Source organism: Ahaetulla prasina, chromosome 1, assembly GCF_028640845.1.
Source record: "Ahaetulla prasina isolate Xishuangbanna chromosome 1, ASM2864084v1, whole genome shotgun sequence".
Lineage (NCBI taxonomy): Eukaryota > Metazoa > Chordata > Lepidosauria > Squamata > Colubridae > Ahaetulla > Ahaetulla prasina.
Window position 1 is genome coordinate 190,787,616 of NC_080539.1, and position 20,585 is coordinate 190,808,200.

Below are 20,585 nucleotides of genomic sequence, written 5' to 3' on the forward strand. Positions count from 1 at the left end.
CGTGACAACAGCCCTGCCCGAGCTGCTGGAGGTGCTTCCTGGGGTGGCGGTTGAGACCCCCAGACTTATGGTCATGGGGGACTTTAACTTGCCATCGACTGGCATGTCATCGACGACAGCTCGGGAGTTCATGGCCTCCATGACGGTCTTGGACCTGACACAAGTAGTTGATGGCCCTACTCACAATGGGGGAGGCACACTGGATTTGATTTTTATCTCTGGACAGTGGCTGAGGGATCTGGACTTGAGAGATCTAGTCATTGAACCTTTGTCATGGTCAGATCACTCTTTCCTTCGTCTGGACTTTTGGACCACCACTCAACACCGCAGGGAGACGGGACCAATACATTGGTTCCGTCCCAGGCGCCTGATGGACCCGGAGAGGTTCCTGACGGAGCTTGGGCCGTTTCCTGAGGATCTGGCTCATGGCATGGCTGAAGAACTAGTTGCGGCTTGGGAACTGGCCGCTGCTGGGGCTCTAGACCGTGCCTTTGCGGCCTCTGACCCGGCGCAGGTCTCAACCAGCTCCTTGGTTTTCCGAGGAGCTGAGGGAGATGAAACGCTGGAGAAGACGCCTAGAGAGTTCCTGGAGGTCCAGCCATTCGGAGGCTGATCGGACACTAGTTAGGTCATATAGTAGGGCCTACCTAGTGGCACTGAGAGAAGTGAAACGTTGTCACGTTTCCTCCCTCATTGTGTCGGCAGATAACTGCCCGGCCGCCCTGTTTCGGGTGACCCGCTCTCTCCTTCAACAGGGGGAGTGGGATGACCCATTACAGGAGTTTAGTGGTTATATATACGATAAAATCGTTCAGCTTCGGGATGGGTTGGATCAAAATTGGGTAGATCCAGGTGAGAGGTCGGAGACTCGTCTTGTTGAGATTGTTTGGGCTGAATTTGACCCTGTGGCCCCTGAGGACATGGACAGGTTGTTGGGGAGGTTGAATGCCACCACATGTTTACTGGACCCGTGCCCCTCCTGGCTGGTACTGGCCACGCAGGAGGTGACACGAGGCTGGCTCCGAGGGATTACTAACGCTTCGTTGTTGGAGGGGGTCTTCCCTACTGCCTTGAAAGAGGCGGTGGTGAGACCCCTCCTCAAGAAGCCTTCCCTGGACCCAGCTGTTTTAGGTAATTATCATCCGGTCTCCAACCTTCGCTTTGTGGCGAAGGTTGTAGAGAGTGTGGTGGCACGTCAATTGCCCCAATACCTGGATGAAACTGTCTATCTAAGACCCGTTCCAGTCCGGCTTTCGGCCCGGATACAGTACGGAGACGGCTTTGGTCGCGTTGGTGGATGATCTCTGGAGGGCCAGGGATAGGGTTATTCCTCTGCCCTGGTCCTATTAGACCGCTCAGCGGCTTTTGATACCATCGACCATGGTATCCTGCTGCACCGGTTGGAGAGTTTGGGAGTGGGAGGAACCGTTTATCGGTGGTTCTCCTCCTATCTCTCTGACCGGTCGCAGACGGTGTTGGCAGGGAGGCAGAGACCGACCCCGAGGCGCCTCACGTATGGGGTACCGCAGGGGTCGATTCTCTCGCCTCTCCTGTTTAACATCTATATGAAGCCACTGGGTGAGATCATCAATGGTTTTGGGGTGAGGTATCAACTGTACGCTGATGATACGCAGCTATACTTTTCCACCCCAGGCCACCCCAACGAAGCTATCGAGGTACTGTCCCAGTGTCCCAGTGTCTGGAAGCCATACAGGTCTGGATGGGGAGAAACAGGCTCAAGCTCAATCCCTCCAAGACGGAGTGGCTGTGGATGCCGGCACCCCGGTACAGTCAGCCGCAGTTGTGGCTGACTGTTGGGGGCGAGTCATTGGCCCCGATGGAAAGGGTGCACAACTTGGGGGTTCTCCTGGATGGGCGATTGTCTTTCAAAGACCATCTGACGACTGTATCCAGGAGAGATTTTTATCAGGTTTCCCTGATTTGCCAGTTGCGCCCCTTCCTTGACCGGGATGCCTTATGCATGGTCACTCATGCTCTTGTTACCTCTTGCTTGGATTACTGCAATGCTCTCTACATGGGGCTCCCCTTGAAGAGCACCCAGAGGCTCCAGTTGGTTCAGAATGCAGCTGCACGGGTGATTGAGTGCGGGTGACACCACTCCTGCGCAGGCTGCACTGGCTACCTGTGGTCTTCCGGGTGCACTTCAAGGTGCTGATTACTACCTTTAAAGCGCTCCATGGCTTAGGACCGGGTTACTTACGGGACCGCCTATGCTACCGGTTGCCTCTCACCGACCCGTGCGCTCCCACAGAGAGGGACTCCTCAGGGTGCCGTCCGCCAAACAATGTCGTCTGGCGGCCCCCAGGAGTAGGGCCTTCTCTGTGGGGGCTCCCACCCTCTGGAATGAACTTCCCCCAGGACTTCGCCAACTTCCGGACCTTCGAACCTTTCGCTGCGAGCTGAAGACATATTTATTCATCCGCGCAGGACTGGCATAGGGTTTTTAGTTTTTATTTGGTTTTAATTTTAGTGGGTTTTATTCTTTTAAAGATTTTAACTTGGGCCAAATTGAATAAGTTTTTTAAATAGTATTTTATTCTGTATTTATTATGTCTGATTTGTTTTATTTGGCTGTAAACCGCCCTGAGTCCTTCGGGAGAAGGACGGTATAAAAATTTGATTAAATAAATAAATAAAATAAATAAGGTACCACATATACTGTACCTGTGTGTTTTGTTTTTCTTGCCTAAATGTAGAACCTTACTTTTTTCACCATTGAATTTCACTTTGTTAGATAGTGCCCAATGTTCAAGTCTGTCAAGATCCTTCTGTATCGTAAGCCTATCTTCTGGAGTGTTGGCTATTCTTGCTAGCTTGGTGTCGCTGCAAATTTGACAAGTTCCCCATCTATCCCCTGCTTCTTGTTATAAACCTTATGACAGTAAAATTAGTATGAAGTGAGTTGAACATGTGAAAATGTTATAGAAATGTTTACTGTTACTTCTCTTTTCCAACTAACAAACTGGCGCAAAACATTCAATCCCCATACAAAACCTCTCCCTGAAATGACCATATTGCATTCTACTGTAAACTCTGGCACAACTGATTATCTAAATTGGATACATTATAATGACAATTGTGGAGAACATTTTACTAGATACTTTATTATTTACAAATCATTTTTATATAGCTACTATCTCAGAATCAAGTGACTGTGGGTGGCAAAGAACAAGGTTAAGAACAAAGTAGATTTTCAAGGCAGAGTTAGAATTTTTCAGAAGGAAACTACTTTTCCCAATGTTCTTTGCAATATTTAGTTGCAGAAACAATACATTTCTTTTGAGGATTCTAACACTGTATTTATCTGCTAGTTCCAGAAAAACATACAATCTGCTGATATTAGTTGAAGAACAAAATTTAAATTCAACCAAAAAAAGTCATCAATTATAGTTCAATAGAAACATAAGTGCTTGGCAGTAAGGTCCCTCAGTCCTTTTCTAAGATCTCCACTGGATGGGTTTTCAGGAAGGACAACTGAAAAAGTCCCTTGAAAGATGTAGGAAAGAGCAACAAAGACAATAAGAGGTCTGGAGAATAAACCACACAATCAGTGGTTAAGGGAATAGGTATGTCTATTCTGATGAAGAGTAGGACTAGGTTGACATGTTAGCAGTCTTCAAATACTTGAGACACTGTCACAGAAAAGAAAGGGTTGACCTATTCTCCAAAGCATGTGAGGGTGGAACAAAAAATAATGGCTAGAAGATCATCAAAGAGAGATCCAACCTAATATTAAGGAAATTTCCTAACAATGAAATGGTTTCCGTGCAGAGGTTGTGGGTGCTCCATCACTAGAGATTTTCAAGAAGAGATTGGACAGCCATTTGTCTGGGATAGTATAAAGACAATGCCTTGGGTAGGGGGGTGGATTAAAAATCTTCAAGTTCCCTTCCAGCCTTATGATTCTAAGTCTTCTGACTGAGATCATAGAAGCAATGTTGCCAGGCAGAACATGCAGGAGAGGGCTAGATGGAGCAATAGAAGGGCTAGGAGAAGCAGCTTCAATTCAGCTTATTCAAGGTTCAGCAATGCTGAAATATCAACTACAACGAATGTCATACAGAGTTTCACTTCCAGCTCTCAAAAGTGCCTCTTGCACAACATCTCAGAACTCTGCATAATTTCTAGATGTCATACTGTGCTATTAAGAAGAAAAAAATCTCTTTAATGGGATTATCATGTGATGGAGAAGATCGAGTTGTCAGATAAAATAGTGATTACACAAACATTGCCTCTTTCACAATATTTCCTGTGGTTTTCCATTTCAGTCATAAAGTTTCCCATTCCCCATTTAAATTTCTCTATGGTAACAAAATACTGTAATGAGTTAAATAAACAGAAGGCAAAGATAATGCAATTTCAAAATGTATGTTATGTTGCCAATGAATTTTTGCTTTTATTTTGTAGCATAGCTACAAATCTTAGGTATCAAAATTAGGAGAATTGAGAAAGCAGACTTGCTTCTCAGCAACTTTTAATGAAACTGAAATCATGTAATTGAACATAGAATCATAGGGATGGAAGGGAATTTGGAGATTTTCTAATCCAATCTCCTGCTCAAGGCAGGAGACTTTTTAACATCCTGATCAAATGGTTGTCCAGTCTATTTTTGAAAACCTGCAATGGAGCACCCACAACTCCCAGAGACAAGCTATTCTGTTGATTGATTGTTCTGCCAGAAAATTTCTTACTCATTTCTAGGTTGTATTTCTTTTTAACAAGCTTCCATCCATTACTTTTTGTCCTTTAATGCTTTGGAGAATAAGCCAACCCCCTCTTCTCTATGACAGCCCCTTGAATACTGGAAGACAGTTGTCACGTTTCCCCTAATCTTTCTCTTTTGATAGGTTAGAGCAGGGGTGTCAAACTTGATCCCATCGCGGGTTCTATCAGGATTTTGTTTGCTCTTGGGAGGCCGGTGGGTGGGGGCAGGCCTGGTTATCACGGCCAACTGGGTGGATGGGGTCAGCATGGGCCTGTCCCTTGCCATCTCTGGGATGGCCCCGTGGGACAACTGTGGGTGTATCATAGGCTGGATCTGGCCTGCGGGCCACATGTTTGATACCCCTGGACTAGAGCATACCTAGCTCCCTCAATTGTTCAGACACTTTATTTATTTATTTATTTATTTATTTATTTATTTATTTATTTATTTATTATTTACATTTCTATACCGCCCTTCTCCGAAGACTCAGGGCGGTTTACAGCCAAGTTAAAAAGACATATACAAAAATTAAAACACAATATTTGAATTTAAAAATCTGAATCCATAGGCCGAATATTAAAATAACAAGTAATAAAACCACCCACTAAAAATTACCCTTAGGCCAACCCTGCTCGGTGAAACAAAAAAGTCTTGAGCTTGCGCTTAAAGGCCCAGAGGTTGGGAAGAAGGCGTAGCCCCAGAGGCAGTTCGTTCCATAGGGTAGGTGCCCCCACAGAGAAGGCTCTTCCACTGGGGGCCACCAGCCGACATTGTTTAGCTGACGGCACTCTGAGGAGACCCTCCCTGTGGGAGCGCAGAGGTCGATGGGAGGCTATTGGCGGCAGTAGGCGGTCCCGTAAGTAACCTGGTCCCATGCCAAGGAGCGCTTTAAAGATGATCACCAACACCTTTATCATGTTTCGTGCTCTTCTCTGTAGACTTTCCAGGTCTCAACATTTTTTGTATCACATTGACCAGAACAGTACACAGTATTCTAAGTATAGCCTGACTAGTGCAGTATAAAGTGGTACTGTCACATTTCATGCTCTTGATGCAGCCAGGAGCAGTACACTGCTGGTTCATATTAAGTGGTGGTCTACTATAACTTTTTCTCAGTTATTACTGTTGACCCAGGTACCAGATATTCTCTACCTATGCATTTGGCTTTTCTTGTCTAAGTGCAGGACCTTACTTTTCTCATCATTAAACTGCATGTTTTGGATAAGTCCTAATGCTCAAGTCTTTCAAGATCCTTCTGAATTTTTAGTCTATATTCCAAAGTGTTAACGATTTCCCCCAGCTTGGTGTCATCTGCAAATTTGATGAGCTCCGCTTCAACATTGGGCCTGAGGTACTCCACTGCATGCTTTCCTCCAGGTAGATGTAGTTCCCTTAAGAACTACATGCTGGGTGTGATTGGTCAGTTAATTGCATATCCATCTGGTTTAGTTTGAATCCTATCTAATATTTAAAAAACCCAATAATCAAGTGTTCAAATTCCATTCCTTTCCATTTCTGTTACCTTCTGAAACTAGATTTTTAGCAAACTATGCAGAACTCATCACTGGATCTATCTAGAGAATCTTTTTAAATTACTTTGATAAATCTCAATTTTATATTCTCTTTTTATTGAGAAGCAAAGAAAAGAGGAAATGTTTGCAAATGACAAGCATGAAAGAGACAGTGGATGAAACAAAATTAAATAACTTCCCTGAGGAAATAGTGAGATTATTACAGAAGAAAACTATATAAATAGTAGGTCACTTATATTAGTCCAGAATATTGACTGGCATCAATGCAGTCTTAAGTAGTTTAATCAATGGAACAAATTATTCTCCCACTCACCCACATAAGCAAATAAGACTGCCTACTGTGAGCAAGAGAGGAGAATATATCCTACTGTGTGAGACTTTTGTTGGCAGATGATCCTATTGGGCAAGGCAACATCAGGAGAACATCTTAAGTACGCCCGGGGTGGTTTCTAGAACAAACAAGGGTTCTAAAGGACGAAGAGAATATTTTTAAAGATGAATCTGGCTGTCTGTCTCAAGCCTAAGAATTCTTAACTAAACAAAAAGGAATGATTTCCATTAATGGTTAGGAGATAACCACTGAAAGACAGTTAAATATTTAGATTATTCATCAACCTAAACATACCACCAAAATGAAGGTGGTGGCTACTCTGAAGCCTCATTGGTACAAAAGGATAATTAATCATAGTTTACACTGGGAAGAATCCCAAAGCAGACACCAAAAACTTCCTGAAATAGGATAAAGGAAAAACTAATGTCAACCCACAGCGTTCTTCTTCTAATTACTGTTTTTAATACAAAGTAATGGTTAACATGATAGATTATCTCTGGGAAAGTTATGTTGATGTAAGATGGGTGTAAATATCTAAATTTGACATTGACCTGAAATCTAAATATAACAAGAATGCAGTTCTAAACATACTTTCCTGAAATCAATGGAACTTGTGTGTAAGACATGTCTGTAGCTTATATTACAGTATCTAATAGTAAAGTGCAACAGGATAATTGAGATAATCTAAAAAAAGATTCATTGCTGTAAATCAGTGATTCTCAATCTTTTCTTCCACATATACCTTTAAATACCTTTTGTGGCCATGGACCATAGCCACGAGCCCCCAAGACTTAACTCATGATTTAAATCATAACATTTCTTCAAGTCTTTGCTCTGTGGTCTACAGACCTCTGTGATGACCTTCCAGGGGTCTGTACAGTGCTGGGATTCAGCCAGTTCGCACCACTTCGGGAGAACCAGTTGTTAACTTTCTGAGCAGTTTGGTGAACTGGTTGTTGGAAGAAATCATTAGGGCAGAGAACCGGTTGTTAAATTATTTAAATCTCACCACTGGGTCTGTAGACCACAGGTTGAGAACCACTGCTGTAAGAGATTTTGATGAGACGGCACTTCTGGTTGGTGACATCTGGACAAAGAGAGGGTTGAGGAGCTAGCTCTGTTCTTCACCCCTCGTTTATCGGTGCTGGAGAGATCCTGAAAAGATACATGAAGCCCGAAGGGAAATGTGTTGGAGTGGGGATACTCTAGGAGCAGTTTGGCGATAAGTGATCGCCAACGCGATGGAGAGAGACCCCGCTGAGCCCAACAATCGAAAGGCTGGCATTTCCTAATGATGGCCGTGAAGTCCTGACAGCTAGCAAAGTGGGAAGCAAGACTGAATGACAGCTCGTGGTGAAGACTAAGGAGAGGTCAGTGCAAAAAACTTTGTGTAATAGAAGATTAGCAAGATCTTTGCTTCATTATGAAGACCGATTGATCGTAACCCAAGAAAGCAGCTAAGAAGCGGAGATGGGAGTGAACGGAAAGTGACTGGGGAACGATTTACAGCCAAAAAAGGCAGGACACTTTAACGAATAAAATAAGAGACGATAGCGATGAGGAATAATTTCTGTTTATTAGACTTTAGACTTAAAACTTTGAACCTTGAAAAGCGGATAATTAAGCACTACTTATGAGGTTGCGAACTCTGACCTCCACTAAAGATCGATAGATATTAAAAAACAGCAGAAGTAACGGAAGTGGAGAGTGGAAAAGGTCCATAGTGAAGAGTATTACTCAGCAACCTATCCGTATAACAAAGAAAATGGAGTTGAGGGGAACTTTTGAGAAATTGAAACATTAACAAGAAACTGATGAACTGGTGATTCTTGTACTTTCTGTCTTTTTTTTTTTTTTTGCTTATTGACTATTTCTTCTCTTACTGGATATAATAATTAAGAAAACAGCACAACGAATGAAACAGGAACAAATGCAAAGATTTACATTTTGGTGGGAAAAATCTAGATTAGTTAGAAGCTGGGTCTAAATTAAAATCCCCAGCCATAATTACGATGTTTCCCCGAAAATAAGATTATTTTCTTTTTGGCCTCAAAATAAGCACCAGGTCTTATTTTTTTTGGGGGGGGGGTTGTCTTACCCACTTATCTTAGGACCATCACAGCCATGCCTCCCACACTCTCACACCTGTTGCGCTGCTGCCTGACTTCTGCGACTGCTCATGGCCACTCGCGGCCAGACACTGTGAGGCTCCTTGTGCTGGTGCCACTTGCAGCAGGAGGCTGCGTGGCACATTGTGCCATTGCTCATGTGAGTGGCACCGGCGTGACAAGCCTTGCAGCGTTTTGTGCGAGCGGCAGCACCAGCGCATCAAGCCTTGCAACGTCCTGCTAAATATTGGAATACTGAATGTAGAAATATTGAAACCAAGGAAAATTGTGAGTTATGCAGTGAATTTTATATGAGTGACCTTCTGCAGAAAATATCACTATCCCATTCCAATAATACATATAGAGGGTGGAATTCAGAGTGGGAGTAAATGAGATATTTCTTTGTCTCCAGGATCCAGAACCAATAAAATAAAGTTGGCAAAGAAAATGTTGGGAATCTTTTCTTTCTTTCCAATGCTGTCTTCCTCAGTAGAGTACACCTAATTTGGCAGCTGTTCTTTGTCCCACCATGTCTTTGTTTGCCCAGCCTGTTTACGCCTAATTATTTTTAGCTTTGGTGTACAAATCTAATAACGTTATAGATGAGCATGTTCATAAAGTTGGAAGGCACTTCAAAGGTCTTAATTCTTTTTTATTGTTTTCAATATTTCTCATAAGCCTTAGCTCACTCTGAGCTAGACTGTTCCATAATTCTTCTTCAATTATGTTCCCTACCTCCCATTTCCTATACATAAAATAAAATTCTTTATTTGACAAGTATGATTGGACACAAAAGAAATTTGTTTCCGGTGCACAAACTTTGTCTACTTTCAGAATGCAGCTGCGCGGGTAATAGTGGGAGCCACTCGTTGCTCCCATGTAACACCACTCCTGCGCAACTTGCACTGGCTTCCTGTGGTCTTTCGGGTGCGCTTTAAGATTTTGGTTACCACCTTTAAAGCGCTCCATGGCTTAGGGCCCGGGTACTTACGGGACCACCTGCTATTACCTTATGCCTCCCACCGACCCGTACCCTCACACAGAGAGGGTCTTCTCAGGGTGCCGTCCGCCAAACAATATCAGCTGGCGGCCCCCAGGGGTAGGGCCTTCTCTGTCGGAGCTCCTACTCTTTGGAACGAACTTCCCCCTTGTTTACGCCAATTGCCTGATCTTCGGACCTTTCGCCGTGAGCTGAAAATGCATTTATTTATTCAAGCGGGACTGGCTTAAAAGCCTTATTAAATTTTAATTGGGGTTATTTATGAATTTTAGGGTTTTAAATTAATTGTTTTAAATTTCGGCCATTTATGTAATATGCTTGGTTTTAAGTTTCTGTTTTAATGTGTATATTGTGGGGTTTTATTATTTGGCTGTACACTGCCCTGAGTCCTTCGGGAGAAGGGCGGTATAAAAATCTAATAAAATAAATAAATAAATAAATAAAATACATATAAGCAACAAATGATAAATCATAATAATCATAAAATGCAATCATCATTCATCATAAGTTACAACACTCAGTGATAATCATAGGATAAATAAAAGCAAACAACATAAATCATAAGATACAAACAACATACATGTCCTTTTTTCAGTCAGAGGAATTGAGTTTGTTAGTGATTGGAACCAGAGGGATCAATAATGGAGACAGAAGATTGTTTTCAGCTGACTTAAGCATAGATGAAGACCACTGATGTTGGGGATAAACCAGGACTTAGAAGCAAGTATAAGTTAGTGTGTTTTGAATACCCAATCTTTTCCCCAGCATTGTAATTTAATGATGTTGGGTATTATTTTTTATTTCTTTTATACATCCATTCATGCTTCCACTTTCTGAGCACCAAACAACTAAAAATTGACAGACAGAAAAAAACCTTCCCCAAAGGAAAAAGAATCCCACAGAGAGAGGAATAGAAAAGGTGGCAAAAGAAAGAGAAAGAGAACTGGGAATTTATACAAACAGGACTTGAGACTATGAACTGAGATTTGAGTGAATAAATGACCATGATGGAGCCAGTGGTAATGGGAATATTATCCCAGTTTAAAATAAGTCTATTAAAGCTATTAGTTATATTCCTACCCATGATGGATCCTTACACCTTAGTGTATGTGTATAAGATTTAACTGCAGATTTAAGAGAGAAGCTATTGTTCCTGTAACCCCTTTCTCACGGGTCCCAATTATGTTTCTACGCTGCAAGCGAGGCTAAAGTCGTCACTCACGTCTCCTAAAACTCGAACCTCTTCGGACACTCGAAGGTTCCCGTGACTGGCTGACCCCGGAGGGTCCAAATATGACCGGCTGGCGGCATTCGCTAAGCTGCAGCAAGAACTGCAGAGAGAACCCTCCCTCTCACTCCCCAGAGACCCTCTAAAATTTAGCCCAGTTCAAAGTTTTCGGAAGAGAGACCTTTGTTTGCTCTGTAATGCAAGTCCCGGGCCGTGACGCTATCACTCCGCCTGGGCCAATTGGAAAGGCGTTGCCGTCCGAAAGGGGTGTCTCAGGCGAGGCCCTCCTCCTCTTTCCCCTCCTCCTGTTCTCCCCTGTAATGCCTCGCGGGGGTCCCTGTGGCTAGAAACGCTATATAAATCCAATGTGACCCAGCGATCTGTCCTTCTCGCAGCTTGTAGGGGTTGCGCCAGATAGGAAAAGCGAAGGCTGAAAGGCGGTAAGAGAATTTGCAAGTTTTCCCACTTTATCAACCCGATAAAATTGGTTTGCCTCCGGTTTCAAACACGATCCGTTTATTTCCCGACAGCTTTCCAAGATGCCGGACAGCCGATTGAAGCGAGCGATTCTTTTGGTATTGACCCTTTGTTCGGGGGCAGGGGTCTGGGGTTCTCAACCCCGCGGGGAAAAAAACAAGAGGCAAACGCAGCATATTGTTCAGCCCTCTCTACCGGTCGGCCAGAACAAACGTGAGTAATTCTGGGATGAGCAATAACGGCTTTTCAGAGGAGAGGAAACGGTCGGATCATGCACGCTTTGATAAAACCGAAATCAAACTTAAGGAACATACCGAAAGTTGCAACTTTGGATGGTTGTGAGGGGAGTGGGGAAGAAAATTTACTATAAAGATAAAAGGTTCTTCTCTCATATGCGCTAGTCATTCCCGACTTTAAGGGGGTGGTGCTCATCTCCGTTTCAAAGCCGAGGAGTCAGCGCTGCCCCAAGACGTCTCCGTGGTCATGTGGCCCGCTTGATTAAACGCGAAAGGCGAAGGGAATGCTGTTACCTTCCCACCAAAGGTGGTCCCTATTTTTTCTACTTGCATTTTTTACGTGCTTTCGAACTGCTAGGTTGGCAGAAGCTGGGACAAGTAATAAGAGGTCACCCTGTTATGTGGCACTAGGGATTTGAACGCTGAACTGCCAACCTTTCTATCAACAAGCTCAGCATCTTAACCTCTGAGCCACCACATCCCTATAAATCAAGGAAGATTTGCAGATCAGCAGAGGTGGGTTTCAGCAGGTTCTGACCAGTTCTGGAGAACCAGTAGTGGAAATTTTGAGTAGTTCAGAGAACTGGTAGACTGGCCCTGCCCCCATCTATTCTCTGCCTCCCGAGTCCCAGCTGATTGAGAGGAAATGGGGATTTTGCAGTAACCTTCCCCTGGATTGGGGAGGAAATGGGGATTTTGCAGTATCCTCCCCCCCACCCCCAGTGGTGTGGGAATGGAGATTTTACTGTATTTTTCCGCCAAACCCACAGAACCGGTAGTAAACAAATTTGAAACCGACCACTGCTACTCAGATATAATTCATGAAATCATCAGATTGAGATGAAGAAAATTTTGCAGAAAACAAAACCGATGATGGGGAGTATTTTTGAATTTAACTTTAGGAAGGGATTTAGTAATGCCTGTCCAAGTGTCTTACAGATCATTACAGCAATTTAGGACAAACTTTTAATGGTGCCAGAGTTACTTCTCTTGTAATCTCATGTCTCCAGTTAGCTTTGCAATGTATCGAAGATTGCAGTTTGATAATCCATCATGGACTCTTGGATGCGACAATATGATGGACAGATAGAACATTTCCGGTGCACAAAATAGTTAAATCAAGAAACAGTTTTTTCCAGGGAATGTGCAGATTAATTAAACTGAACCATGTTGTTGAGAGGGAATCCTCTTGGCTTATATCCAGTTTTTCTGCCAAGGAATTCAAACTTGTGTTTTCCTTGAGACTCAAACCTAATTAAGATTTATTATTGGAGTATATATTGCATTGAGCCCAAAGATAATTATATCTGAGTACTGAATGCCTCCTGATTAGATTGGGCACCCTACTCGGGGAGGTCTGGTAAAAGATTTGCCGCTTCCCAAGCTTTTCCAGTTTGCTCTGGCTGGGATAGAAATTCTTAATTTTTATTTTTCTCATTGACATCAGTGAGAAGCAAAACTCTCATCAAGATTTGGCAAATTGTGTGAAGATGTTGAGAGAACTTTTTTTGGTTTTGGTTTTTAATCCAGTTGGAGATGGACTCTTGGTGGTTAAATTCCGTATTTCAGGGCCTGCTGGTGGAAACTTTACTTGCATATATATTGATTTTTTTATAAGAGAAGTTCCCTGATCTGTTATATTCTTCATTACTGAAAAGAGGGATTCTTGTCCTGGCCTATTTTTCTTTCACACACATTGGCTCGTTTATGATAAATTAATTTTCCTGAAATCCAGACATTTCTCAAGAAAAGGGTGTAAGTTAGCATTGCATTTGTTCACTGCAGTTATGCCAGCTAAAGAAAAAAATGAAATAATCTAGAAAGGATAGATTTCTATTTGTTCTCTTTTCTTACAGAAGAACTGGAACCAAAAATTTCTATATTAATTATGATTGACTTGAAAGTAAAAGAGGGGAAATCCTTCATCTTTCCTGCTGTAGAAAACAAGACTTTAAAATTAAGGTGTTTGAAAAGTATAGAACATACTTCTTCATTTTATAATCTGTATGTGAATTGAGAAAAGAGATGCTGAGGTAACACTTTAAAATTGTTTAGAAAGTATGAGTTTTCATTAAAGCTGTCATCTCAGGAAATGATACGACTGTAAATGTAAGTTGGGAAAAAGGCTTGGAAATTAAAAAAAAATAGAGACTAGTTCTATTTGGCAAGAATAAACCTGCTTAGGGAAGAGAGCCAAAGTTTCTTTCGAATCTTTTGGGGTCTTTCCATAGGCTTTCAAGAAACATTGGATTAAGCCTCCCAGTTGAGCAATCTTTTCCAGCTGTTAACATGCTGCTCCAGAATGTGAAATCTCTAGTGGTTTAATCTTGTACATTAAAAACATGGTTAAACAAGAGACGGATGGAACTGTTTTAACTCCAGTCTTGAGTTGCCTGCATCTAATATTAAATTACACAGAGGTTTCAAGATGTATAAGGAATGTCTGGCTAGGAGTTAATGTCTATTCCATGCTTGTTAGGGACTGACACTGCTCTCTTCTCCACATTCTTTCTCCTTACCAGGAGAGCCACACTTAGTCTCAATGATAGGATGTAATTAAACAGTGCTGTTTCTTTCTCAGAGGGATGCTATGACAATGGACAACATTATCAGATAAACCAGCAGTGGGAGCGCATTTACTTGGGGAACACTCTAGTCTGTACTTGCTATGGAGGCAGTCGAGGATTCAACTGTGAAAGCAAACCTGAACGTAAGTTGGATGCATCTCTTGACAAACTTCTGGCCAAGGACTTCTTTTTTTTCTAAAATAAAAATATATTTGCATGTATAGAAATATCCGGATTTTTAACTCTTGGAAAAGGCAGCATCCACATTTAACATTTATCCTTTTGAAAAAGGTTACTGTTACAGTTCAGTCTCCAAGCCTGTCAATTTCTGACTGTTCCCGTCTACTGCAGATTGGGAATATCCTGGAGAAACCTTTCATTATTTAATGCAACAGATTATTCCTACTGTAGTTTTCACACTAGACTCAAGAACTGCTAGTATGGATTAATCTATCAGTAAGTCTTTGTGGTTACAACTGGGAGCCCCCAAATATTGTAGAAAATCCTGGGGAATATTCTGTGACCCACAGATAATTTATATCAAACTTCTCTAGTGCTCTTGTTTTTAATCAGGAGTATTCAGAGGAACTTGAATTGCTTGACACATCCTTATCATTGTAGAGACAGATATTGTCTATGTAGTGGTAGAGCAGATTAGGAAATCAACGTCATTCAGGCTAATTTTAAGATAAGATTATAAAAACAGAATCTTACAAGTCTAAATGCACCGCACCCCTCCCTCTATCTACATGAGAACTGGTGAGAGTCTTGTCAGAGGTGCTTTCTCAGCTTCCAGTCTGGACTCAGGGTTCTTTTATCTGACTGTTAGTAGCTGCTCTTCCTCCTGTTTTTTAAGGTCATTCTTTGTACCCATTACAGCTAAGTAGCAATAGGTAAGATGTCTCTTAAGAAAGCTTTGTCCCTGTCTTCTTGCTTTACATAACTTTAAAAGGAACCTTCATTGGCCCCTTAAGCTCTTCTGTTTGGCTTTTTGAAAAGGTTTGCCTTTGCCTTGTCAGAAAGGAGTCACTGTGCTAATGCTCTGCAGATAGCAATGTACAGAAGGACATCCCCACATAAGATAGGATGTTAGAGAAAATGCTGCAATAAGACTAGAGGAGGAAAAAAAGCTGGCCCGTCAGATTTGCTATGGAGAACATTTTGAAGCAAAGGAAAAAGAACATTTCCAAAAATTGACAAGACCAAGAAAATATTCTACTCATGCTACTGAAAGAAGCTATTAAACAGATTAAATTTATTAATTTGCATGTCCCCATGTTAAAAAAGCAATACCATATTGGAGATACAATAAGATAGAATAATAAAACTATATATAATTACAGAATAAGATAATGATTGGGAATTACAACAGATTACAAACATTTTGCATGTGACCACAGAAACATTGTGATAATAGGAAGTAATATGTTCATGCTACCTTGTGCTTAGAGACAGGTTGTGCTACCTCTTGTCTTTTGCCTCCTTTCTGGAGTCTGCTCCCTCCATACTGCTGCCTATAGTCCTTCACACCATCTCCCGCTCCATGGGCATCATCTCTCACATTCTCTCTGTAACATTGTATTTAGCAGAATTGCACCTCAGTACTTAATTGTCCTGCAAGAGATGTATAATATCATCTAAATATCTGAGGTTATCTGTGTCAAAACATGTAGGATGGTAATTTAGAAGTTAAATCCAAGATTTACCTTTTGTATGTATTCACGTGTACATATTGTACATATGAATAAAAGATAGGTCTTTGACGATGACATTACAACTGCCATCTTGTCTGCTTTGAACCCTTCCTTATAGTAGATGTGTCAGTTTTGTCAGCAGGAACTGAGTCACTGTAGCATTCTGCCTTGAATTCCCAATCTTCATGGCTGACTCATTAAGGAGGCCAAGTTTGTTTTGATCATATATCCAGATTTGTGCCCAGACTAGAATAGGTCCAGAAAGTCTATTTCTTCCAGGAATGTCTGAGCTGTATCACATCAACTGCACAAATATCCCTAAGGGGATATTAGCAACTGATTTATTGCTTTTAAGAACTCAACATCTCCTGTGGGTTTCTTGAAATCATACTATCACTTCCTTTCACATACCTGGCATTTATTGCTTCCCATATAAAAATATATTTACTAGATTCATCTAGGCAATCTACTGAAATGAATTAGCTATAATAGGAAAGTCTAAAAAGGATGTAATTGGGAGCATAGTTTCTAACATCCTGCTAACACATTCAGATTTTAAAAGTTGAAACTAATCCCATAGAACCAGATTAATCAGACATCAGATAACAGGCTTTCATAGCAATAAGTAATGTTACCAATTAACCTACCTTGCAAATATATCACACCATGTCTCTGTAGGTTCCAATATGGCCTTATGAAAGCTTTTTTTTCCCCCTGACAAAAAGTTTTCCTGATGACTACCTGAGATTGCAGTGGCAGCAGCAGAAAATAGTTTTTATTCCTTTATTGCTACATGGTTACACCTAGCTTGTCTTCTTAATAATGTGTTCTGTCAAAATGTGCTGTTACCACTATTGCTTCTATACTTGTTTATGGGCCTTCTGAGTTCTCCAGTGATAAAGAGTATTTGGGAACAATTTTAATGACATATCATTTTCTCTCTCTTTCCATAGAGTGACTAGATCTTGGGCAAGAATACCATCTCTGTTGCCTAAAAAGTTTCTTAGGGGCAAAGGGTCTTAATGGATCTCTTGTATGTAGGCAAATAAGGACACTTCATTGGGAAATTGTTTAACCATGGCAGTAGGATAATGTCAGCTATATCCAGTTTAAATTCATTGTGACAGACTTGTGTGACAGTGTTTTGGATAACAAGACATTTACCTGGTTCCTATAATCTAACCTAGTAAGGGACTAAATATTTGACCAAATATTTGAACTTTGATTTTCCACACGTCAAATGCATTTTTCTTTATTGTTTTCTTCACTTTTTTAAAAAATGAACTTTTGTACAAATGTTCCAATTGCCTGCATTTATACAAATGTTCCAATTGCCTTCTACTGTTAATGTGGATTTTTCAGCTTTCTTTCTTCTTTCATTGGTCCAAGCACCTCTCCTATTCTTTGTCTTTAGCTACATCATTATCATCCAAAAAGCTTTCTGCTTGTCACTACCATACTAATAACAATCAATGCCACCATCAACTTTTTTGTGTATGCCTCTATGAATGAGGTAGGGAAAGGAGATTAGAAGCTGCAAGCTGTAGATTTATCTGTAGTGATTCTTTTCTTCTTCCTACACAGCGGAAGAAACCTGTTTCGATAAATACACTGGGACTACTTATCGAGTAGGGGAAACCTATGAACGCCCAAAGGATTCCATGATCTGGGACTGTACTTGTATTGGGGCTGGGCGTGGAAGAATCAGTTGCACTATTGCAAGTATGTATTAAATCCTTCATTGAGATGCTTAGATGATGTCCTCCAAGATAATGTGTTAATCCATATAATCACGTTGCTGGAATGTTACAAAATCTAGTGGTTTCCACAAGAAGAAGAAGCAGGTACCACACATAATGTTGCATAATTGTAAGGAATTTGTCTGTGGCAAAATTCAGTCAAGAGGGAGGGACGGAAAGAGAGAGAGGGAGAGAGGGAGAGAGAGAGAGTTATAACTGTAAAATGAGACAATTGATATTTGCTGTATGTTGATATTATGAATAAGTGTGTAGGTTATACCTGAGATTTTCTCCTGCATGAAGAAAAGGAGAATGTGGAAGAAGGCTGAAATAAACAGGATTCAAAGAAGTGCTAGATTTCCCCCTCCAAACCTTGTGACTTGAGGCTGGCTTCGGTTCTCAACTCTGATATATTGTACATAAACTGGAGCCTGTATCTATATAGCTGTCATGGCCTTTGTGGAACTGCTCCATGAATGCTTTTCTTGAAAAATTATTTTTCATTACTACACATCAGAACTTTGACTTCATTGTGAAGCAAGGATGAAACTGTTCTGCAGATGACTCCAAATGTCTGACCTCAATTTCTAGCAATCCTAATTAATATAGTCAATATGAGAGATGAAGGGAAGTGCAGTTCAACATTTAACTTCTCTTCTTATAGTTCTATAGTTTAGTTCTTATAGTTTTATAATCAAATATTTTTAACATCCCTAATAAATTAGGGAGACTTCTGATATGACAGGAAAGTGGCATGTTATAGTTATTAGGCTGTAGGGACTTTCATATTGGAAAAGAAAGTGGCTGCTTTTCATAGCTGACCACATTATGAAGGATTGTCCAATGCTGAAATGGATGAAGGGATCTAAGACTTTATTATAATATAACTGGAACAATCTTTAAAAGTTGCTGAACTACTACGTAGACAACAATGAAGTAGATACATTAATGATATAGTTTCCTGTGCTTTGTTTTTCAGATCGATGTCATGAAGGTGGCCAGTCCTATAAGATTGGTGATACCTGGCGCAGGCCTCATGAGACAGGAGGCTACATGTTAGAATGTGTATGTCTTGGCAATGGAAAGGGTGAATGGACTTGCAAACCAGTTGGTAAGATTTAGTTTTCTTTTATGCATTTCAGAGATCAAACTTATTTCAGTTGCAAATAGAGCTGTTTGTGATAGTTACTGTAAGCAGACTTTTGACTCTTTGTGCTAACATTTTTTTAAATTTTTGTCTCAGTTGATATATATAACTACTCAAAACATGCATACCTGAGCAAACTTTACCCGGACTTTTGACCTGCAGGTAGTGCTTCTGAATAACCCTGTAGAGACAATAAACACATTCACCTAGAATACAAGTATCGATAGGGAAGATACCTAGGTTAATATGTTCCCTGCTGTCTAGTTTTTAGAATTTTTTGATAGGGAAAGGCATACTTGGTTAAGAGAATCATGCTCCAAAGTTTGACATGCTTTATTGACATAACAGAAAATTCTACAGATCATTTCAAAATATAATCCTATATATAATTCAGGGGTGGGTTCTACTTACCTTTACTACCGGTTCACAATGGGATCGCACATACTTGCTTCGCTTGCACAGATCACCCATGATGACGTTGAGGGTGGGCGGAGCCTCCTGCCAGTTTTACTACTGGTTCTATAGAATCGGACTGAACCGGGAGTAACCCACCACTGATATAGTTATATACTCAAATATAGCTATTCCTTCAAAAGGAGCATAAAACAAAGCTGTCAGCAACACCAGTGTTGCAAACACTTAGAAACTTCTATTTCATTGAATTGCCAGATTTGTGCATGCTGTATTTTTAACCAAATGTAAAAATTATGGAAGCATTTTCTTTCCTTCCTAATTAAGAAATTTAATTCTTTCCTTGATAAAATTGTAAAGAAAACAGTGCAGTGAGGTTATTTTTTCTTTTTCACCTTTGAAAATTAATTTCCCTTAGCTGAGCGATGCTATGATAATACAGCTGGGACATCATACGTTGTTGGAGAAGTTTGGGAAAAACCGTATCAGGGCTGGATGATGGTGGATTGCACTTGCCTTGGAGAAGGCAGTGGGAGGATTACTTGCACTTCCAGAAGTAAGTATGGGCTTGTGTCAGAGCAGCTTATGCAGAGTATCAGCATGAATGATGCTCTTTGGGTATTTTTCATTTCCCCCATTATTTTGAGAGAGGGCCCAAAGTCTGGAATGTTTTGCACAAACTGTTTGGCTGACTATATACACACCATCCATGAAGCTATAGTAAATTATTAGCATAGTAAATTAGCAATTTGGTGGATGCTACCTCCTCCATCCAAGTATTGTGGCTAAAATTTTGCCTGTCAGTAGTTTCCTTAAATCAAGGGTGCTGGCTTTTCTCATTTTTTCAGTATGGTAAAGCCACAAGGGACACGACAGCTGCACAAAGACATCACCAGGGATGGGGGTTGAATTGTGACAAAACAATCATGGTGGGATTGGAGTTGCAAAAAAAGCTAAGCATAGAATATAATGACTTGGGGCCATACTAATGGAAAAGTTAGTTTTCAACAAATTCTGTTTTGAATTACCAGGAAATAATAATTGCATTTTAACAATTTAATCTGTGAGATCAACAGTCTCCTAATCTTCCCAACTGTGTATGTGATATAACCGTATCATTTCCCTTTCCATTATAAGATGTAGATGTTACCCTCCCAAAAGCAATAAAATATTGCTGCACCTGATTAATGTTTTGTATGAACGTAACTGCTAAATTCAAAATAAGACCATGGCTTCTAAAAAATATGTATTAGACTGAGTTATACCAACTGACTCAATTAAAAGAAAGTACCGTACTATTATTTTCTGTGGATCTCATCCCTAAATAAATAAGTACCCACAGATTCTGCATAAGTGATATTTATTTATATACTTTCAAGAAGATACACT

At 40.8% G+C, this 20,585-nt stretch overlaps 1 protein-coding gene across 12 annotated transcripts in view; it reads left to right on the top strand.

The window, feature by feature from the left end:
* Positions 1 to 11,213: 11,213 nt before the first annotated feature.
* The window catches only part of FN1 (fibronectin 1), a 148,770-nt gene continuing 139,398 nt past the window's right edge, over positions 11,214 to 20,585 (top strand). For all 12 annotated transcript variants that reach the window (XM_058185952.1, XM_058185959.1, XM_058185970.1 and 9 more), the window contains exons 1-6: positions 11,214 to 11,365; positions 11,456 to 11,615; positions 14,220 to 14,348; positions 17,484 to 17,621; positions 18,618 to 18,749; positions 19,615 to 19,752. In XM_058185952.1, the coding sequence (XP_058041935.1) occupies positions 11,465 to 11,615; positions 14,220 to 14,348; positions 17,484 to 17,621; positions 18,618 to 18,749; positions 19,615 to 19,752 (688 nt within the window). In that variant the 5' untranslated portion in view covers positions 11,214 to 11,365; positions 11,456 to 11,464. The remainder of the gene's footprint in view (positions 11,366 to 11,455; positions 11,616 to 14,219; positions 14,349 to 17,483; positions 17,622 to 18,617; positions 18,750 to 19,614; positions 19,753 to 20,585) is intronic.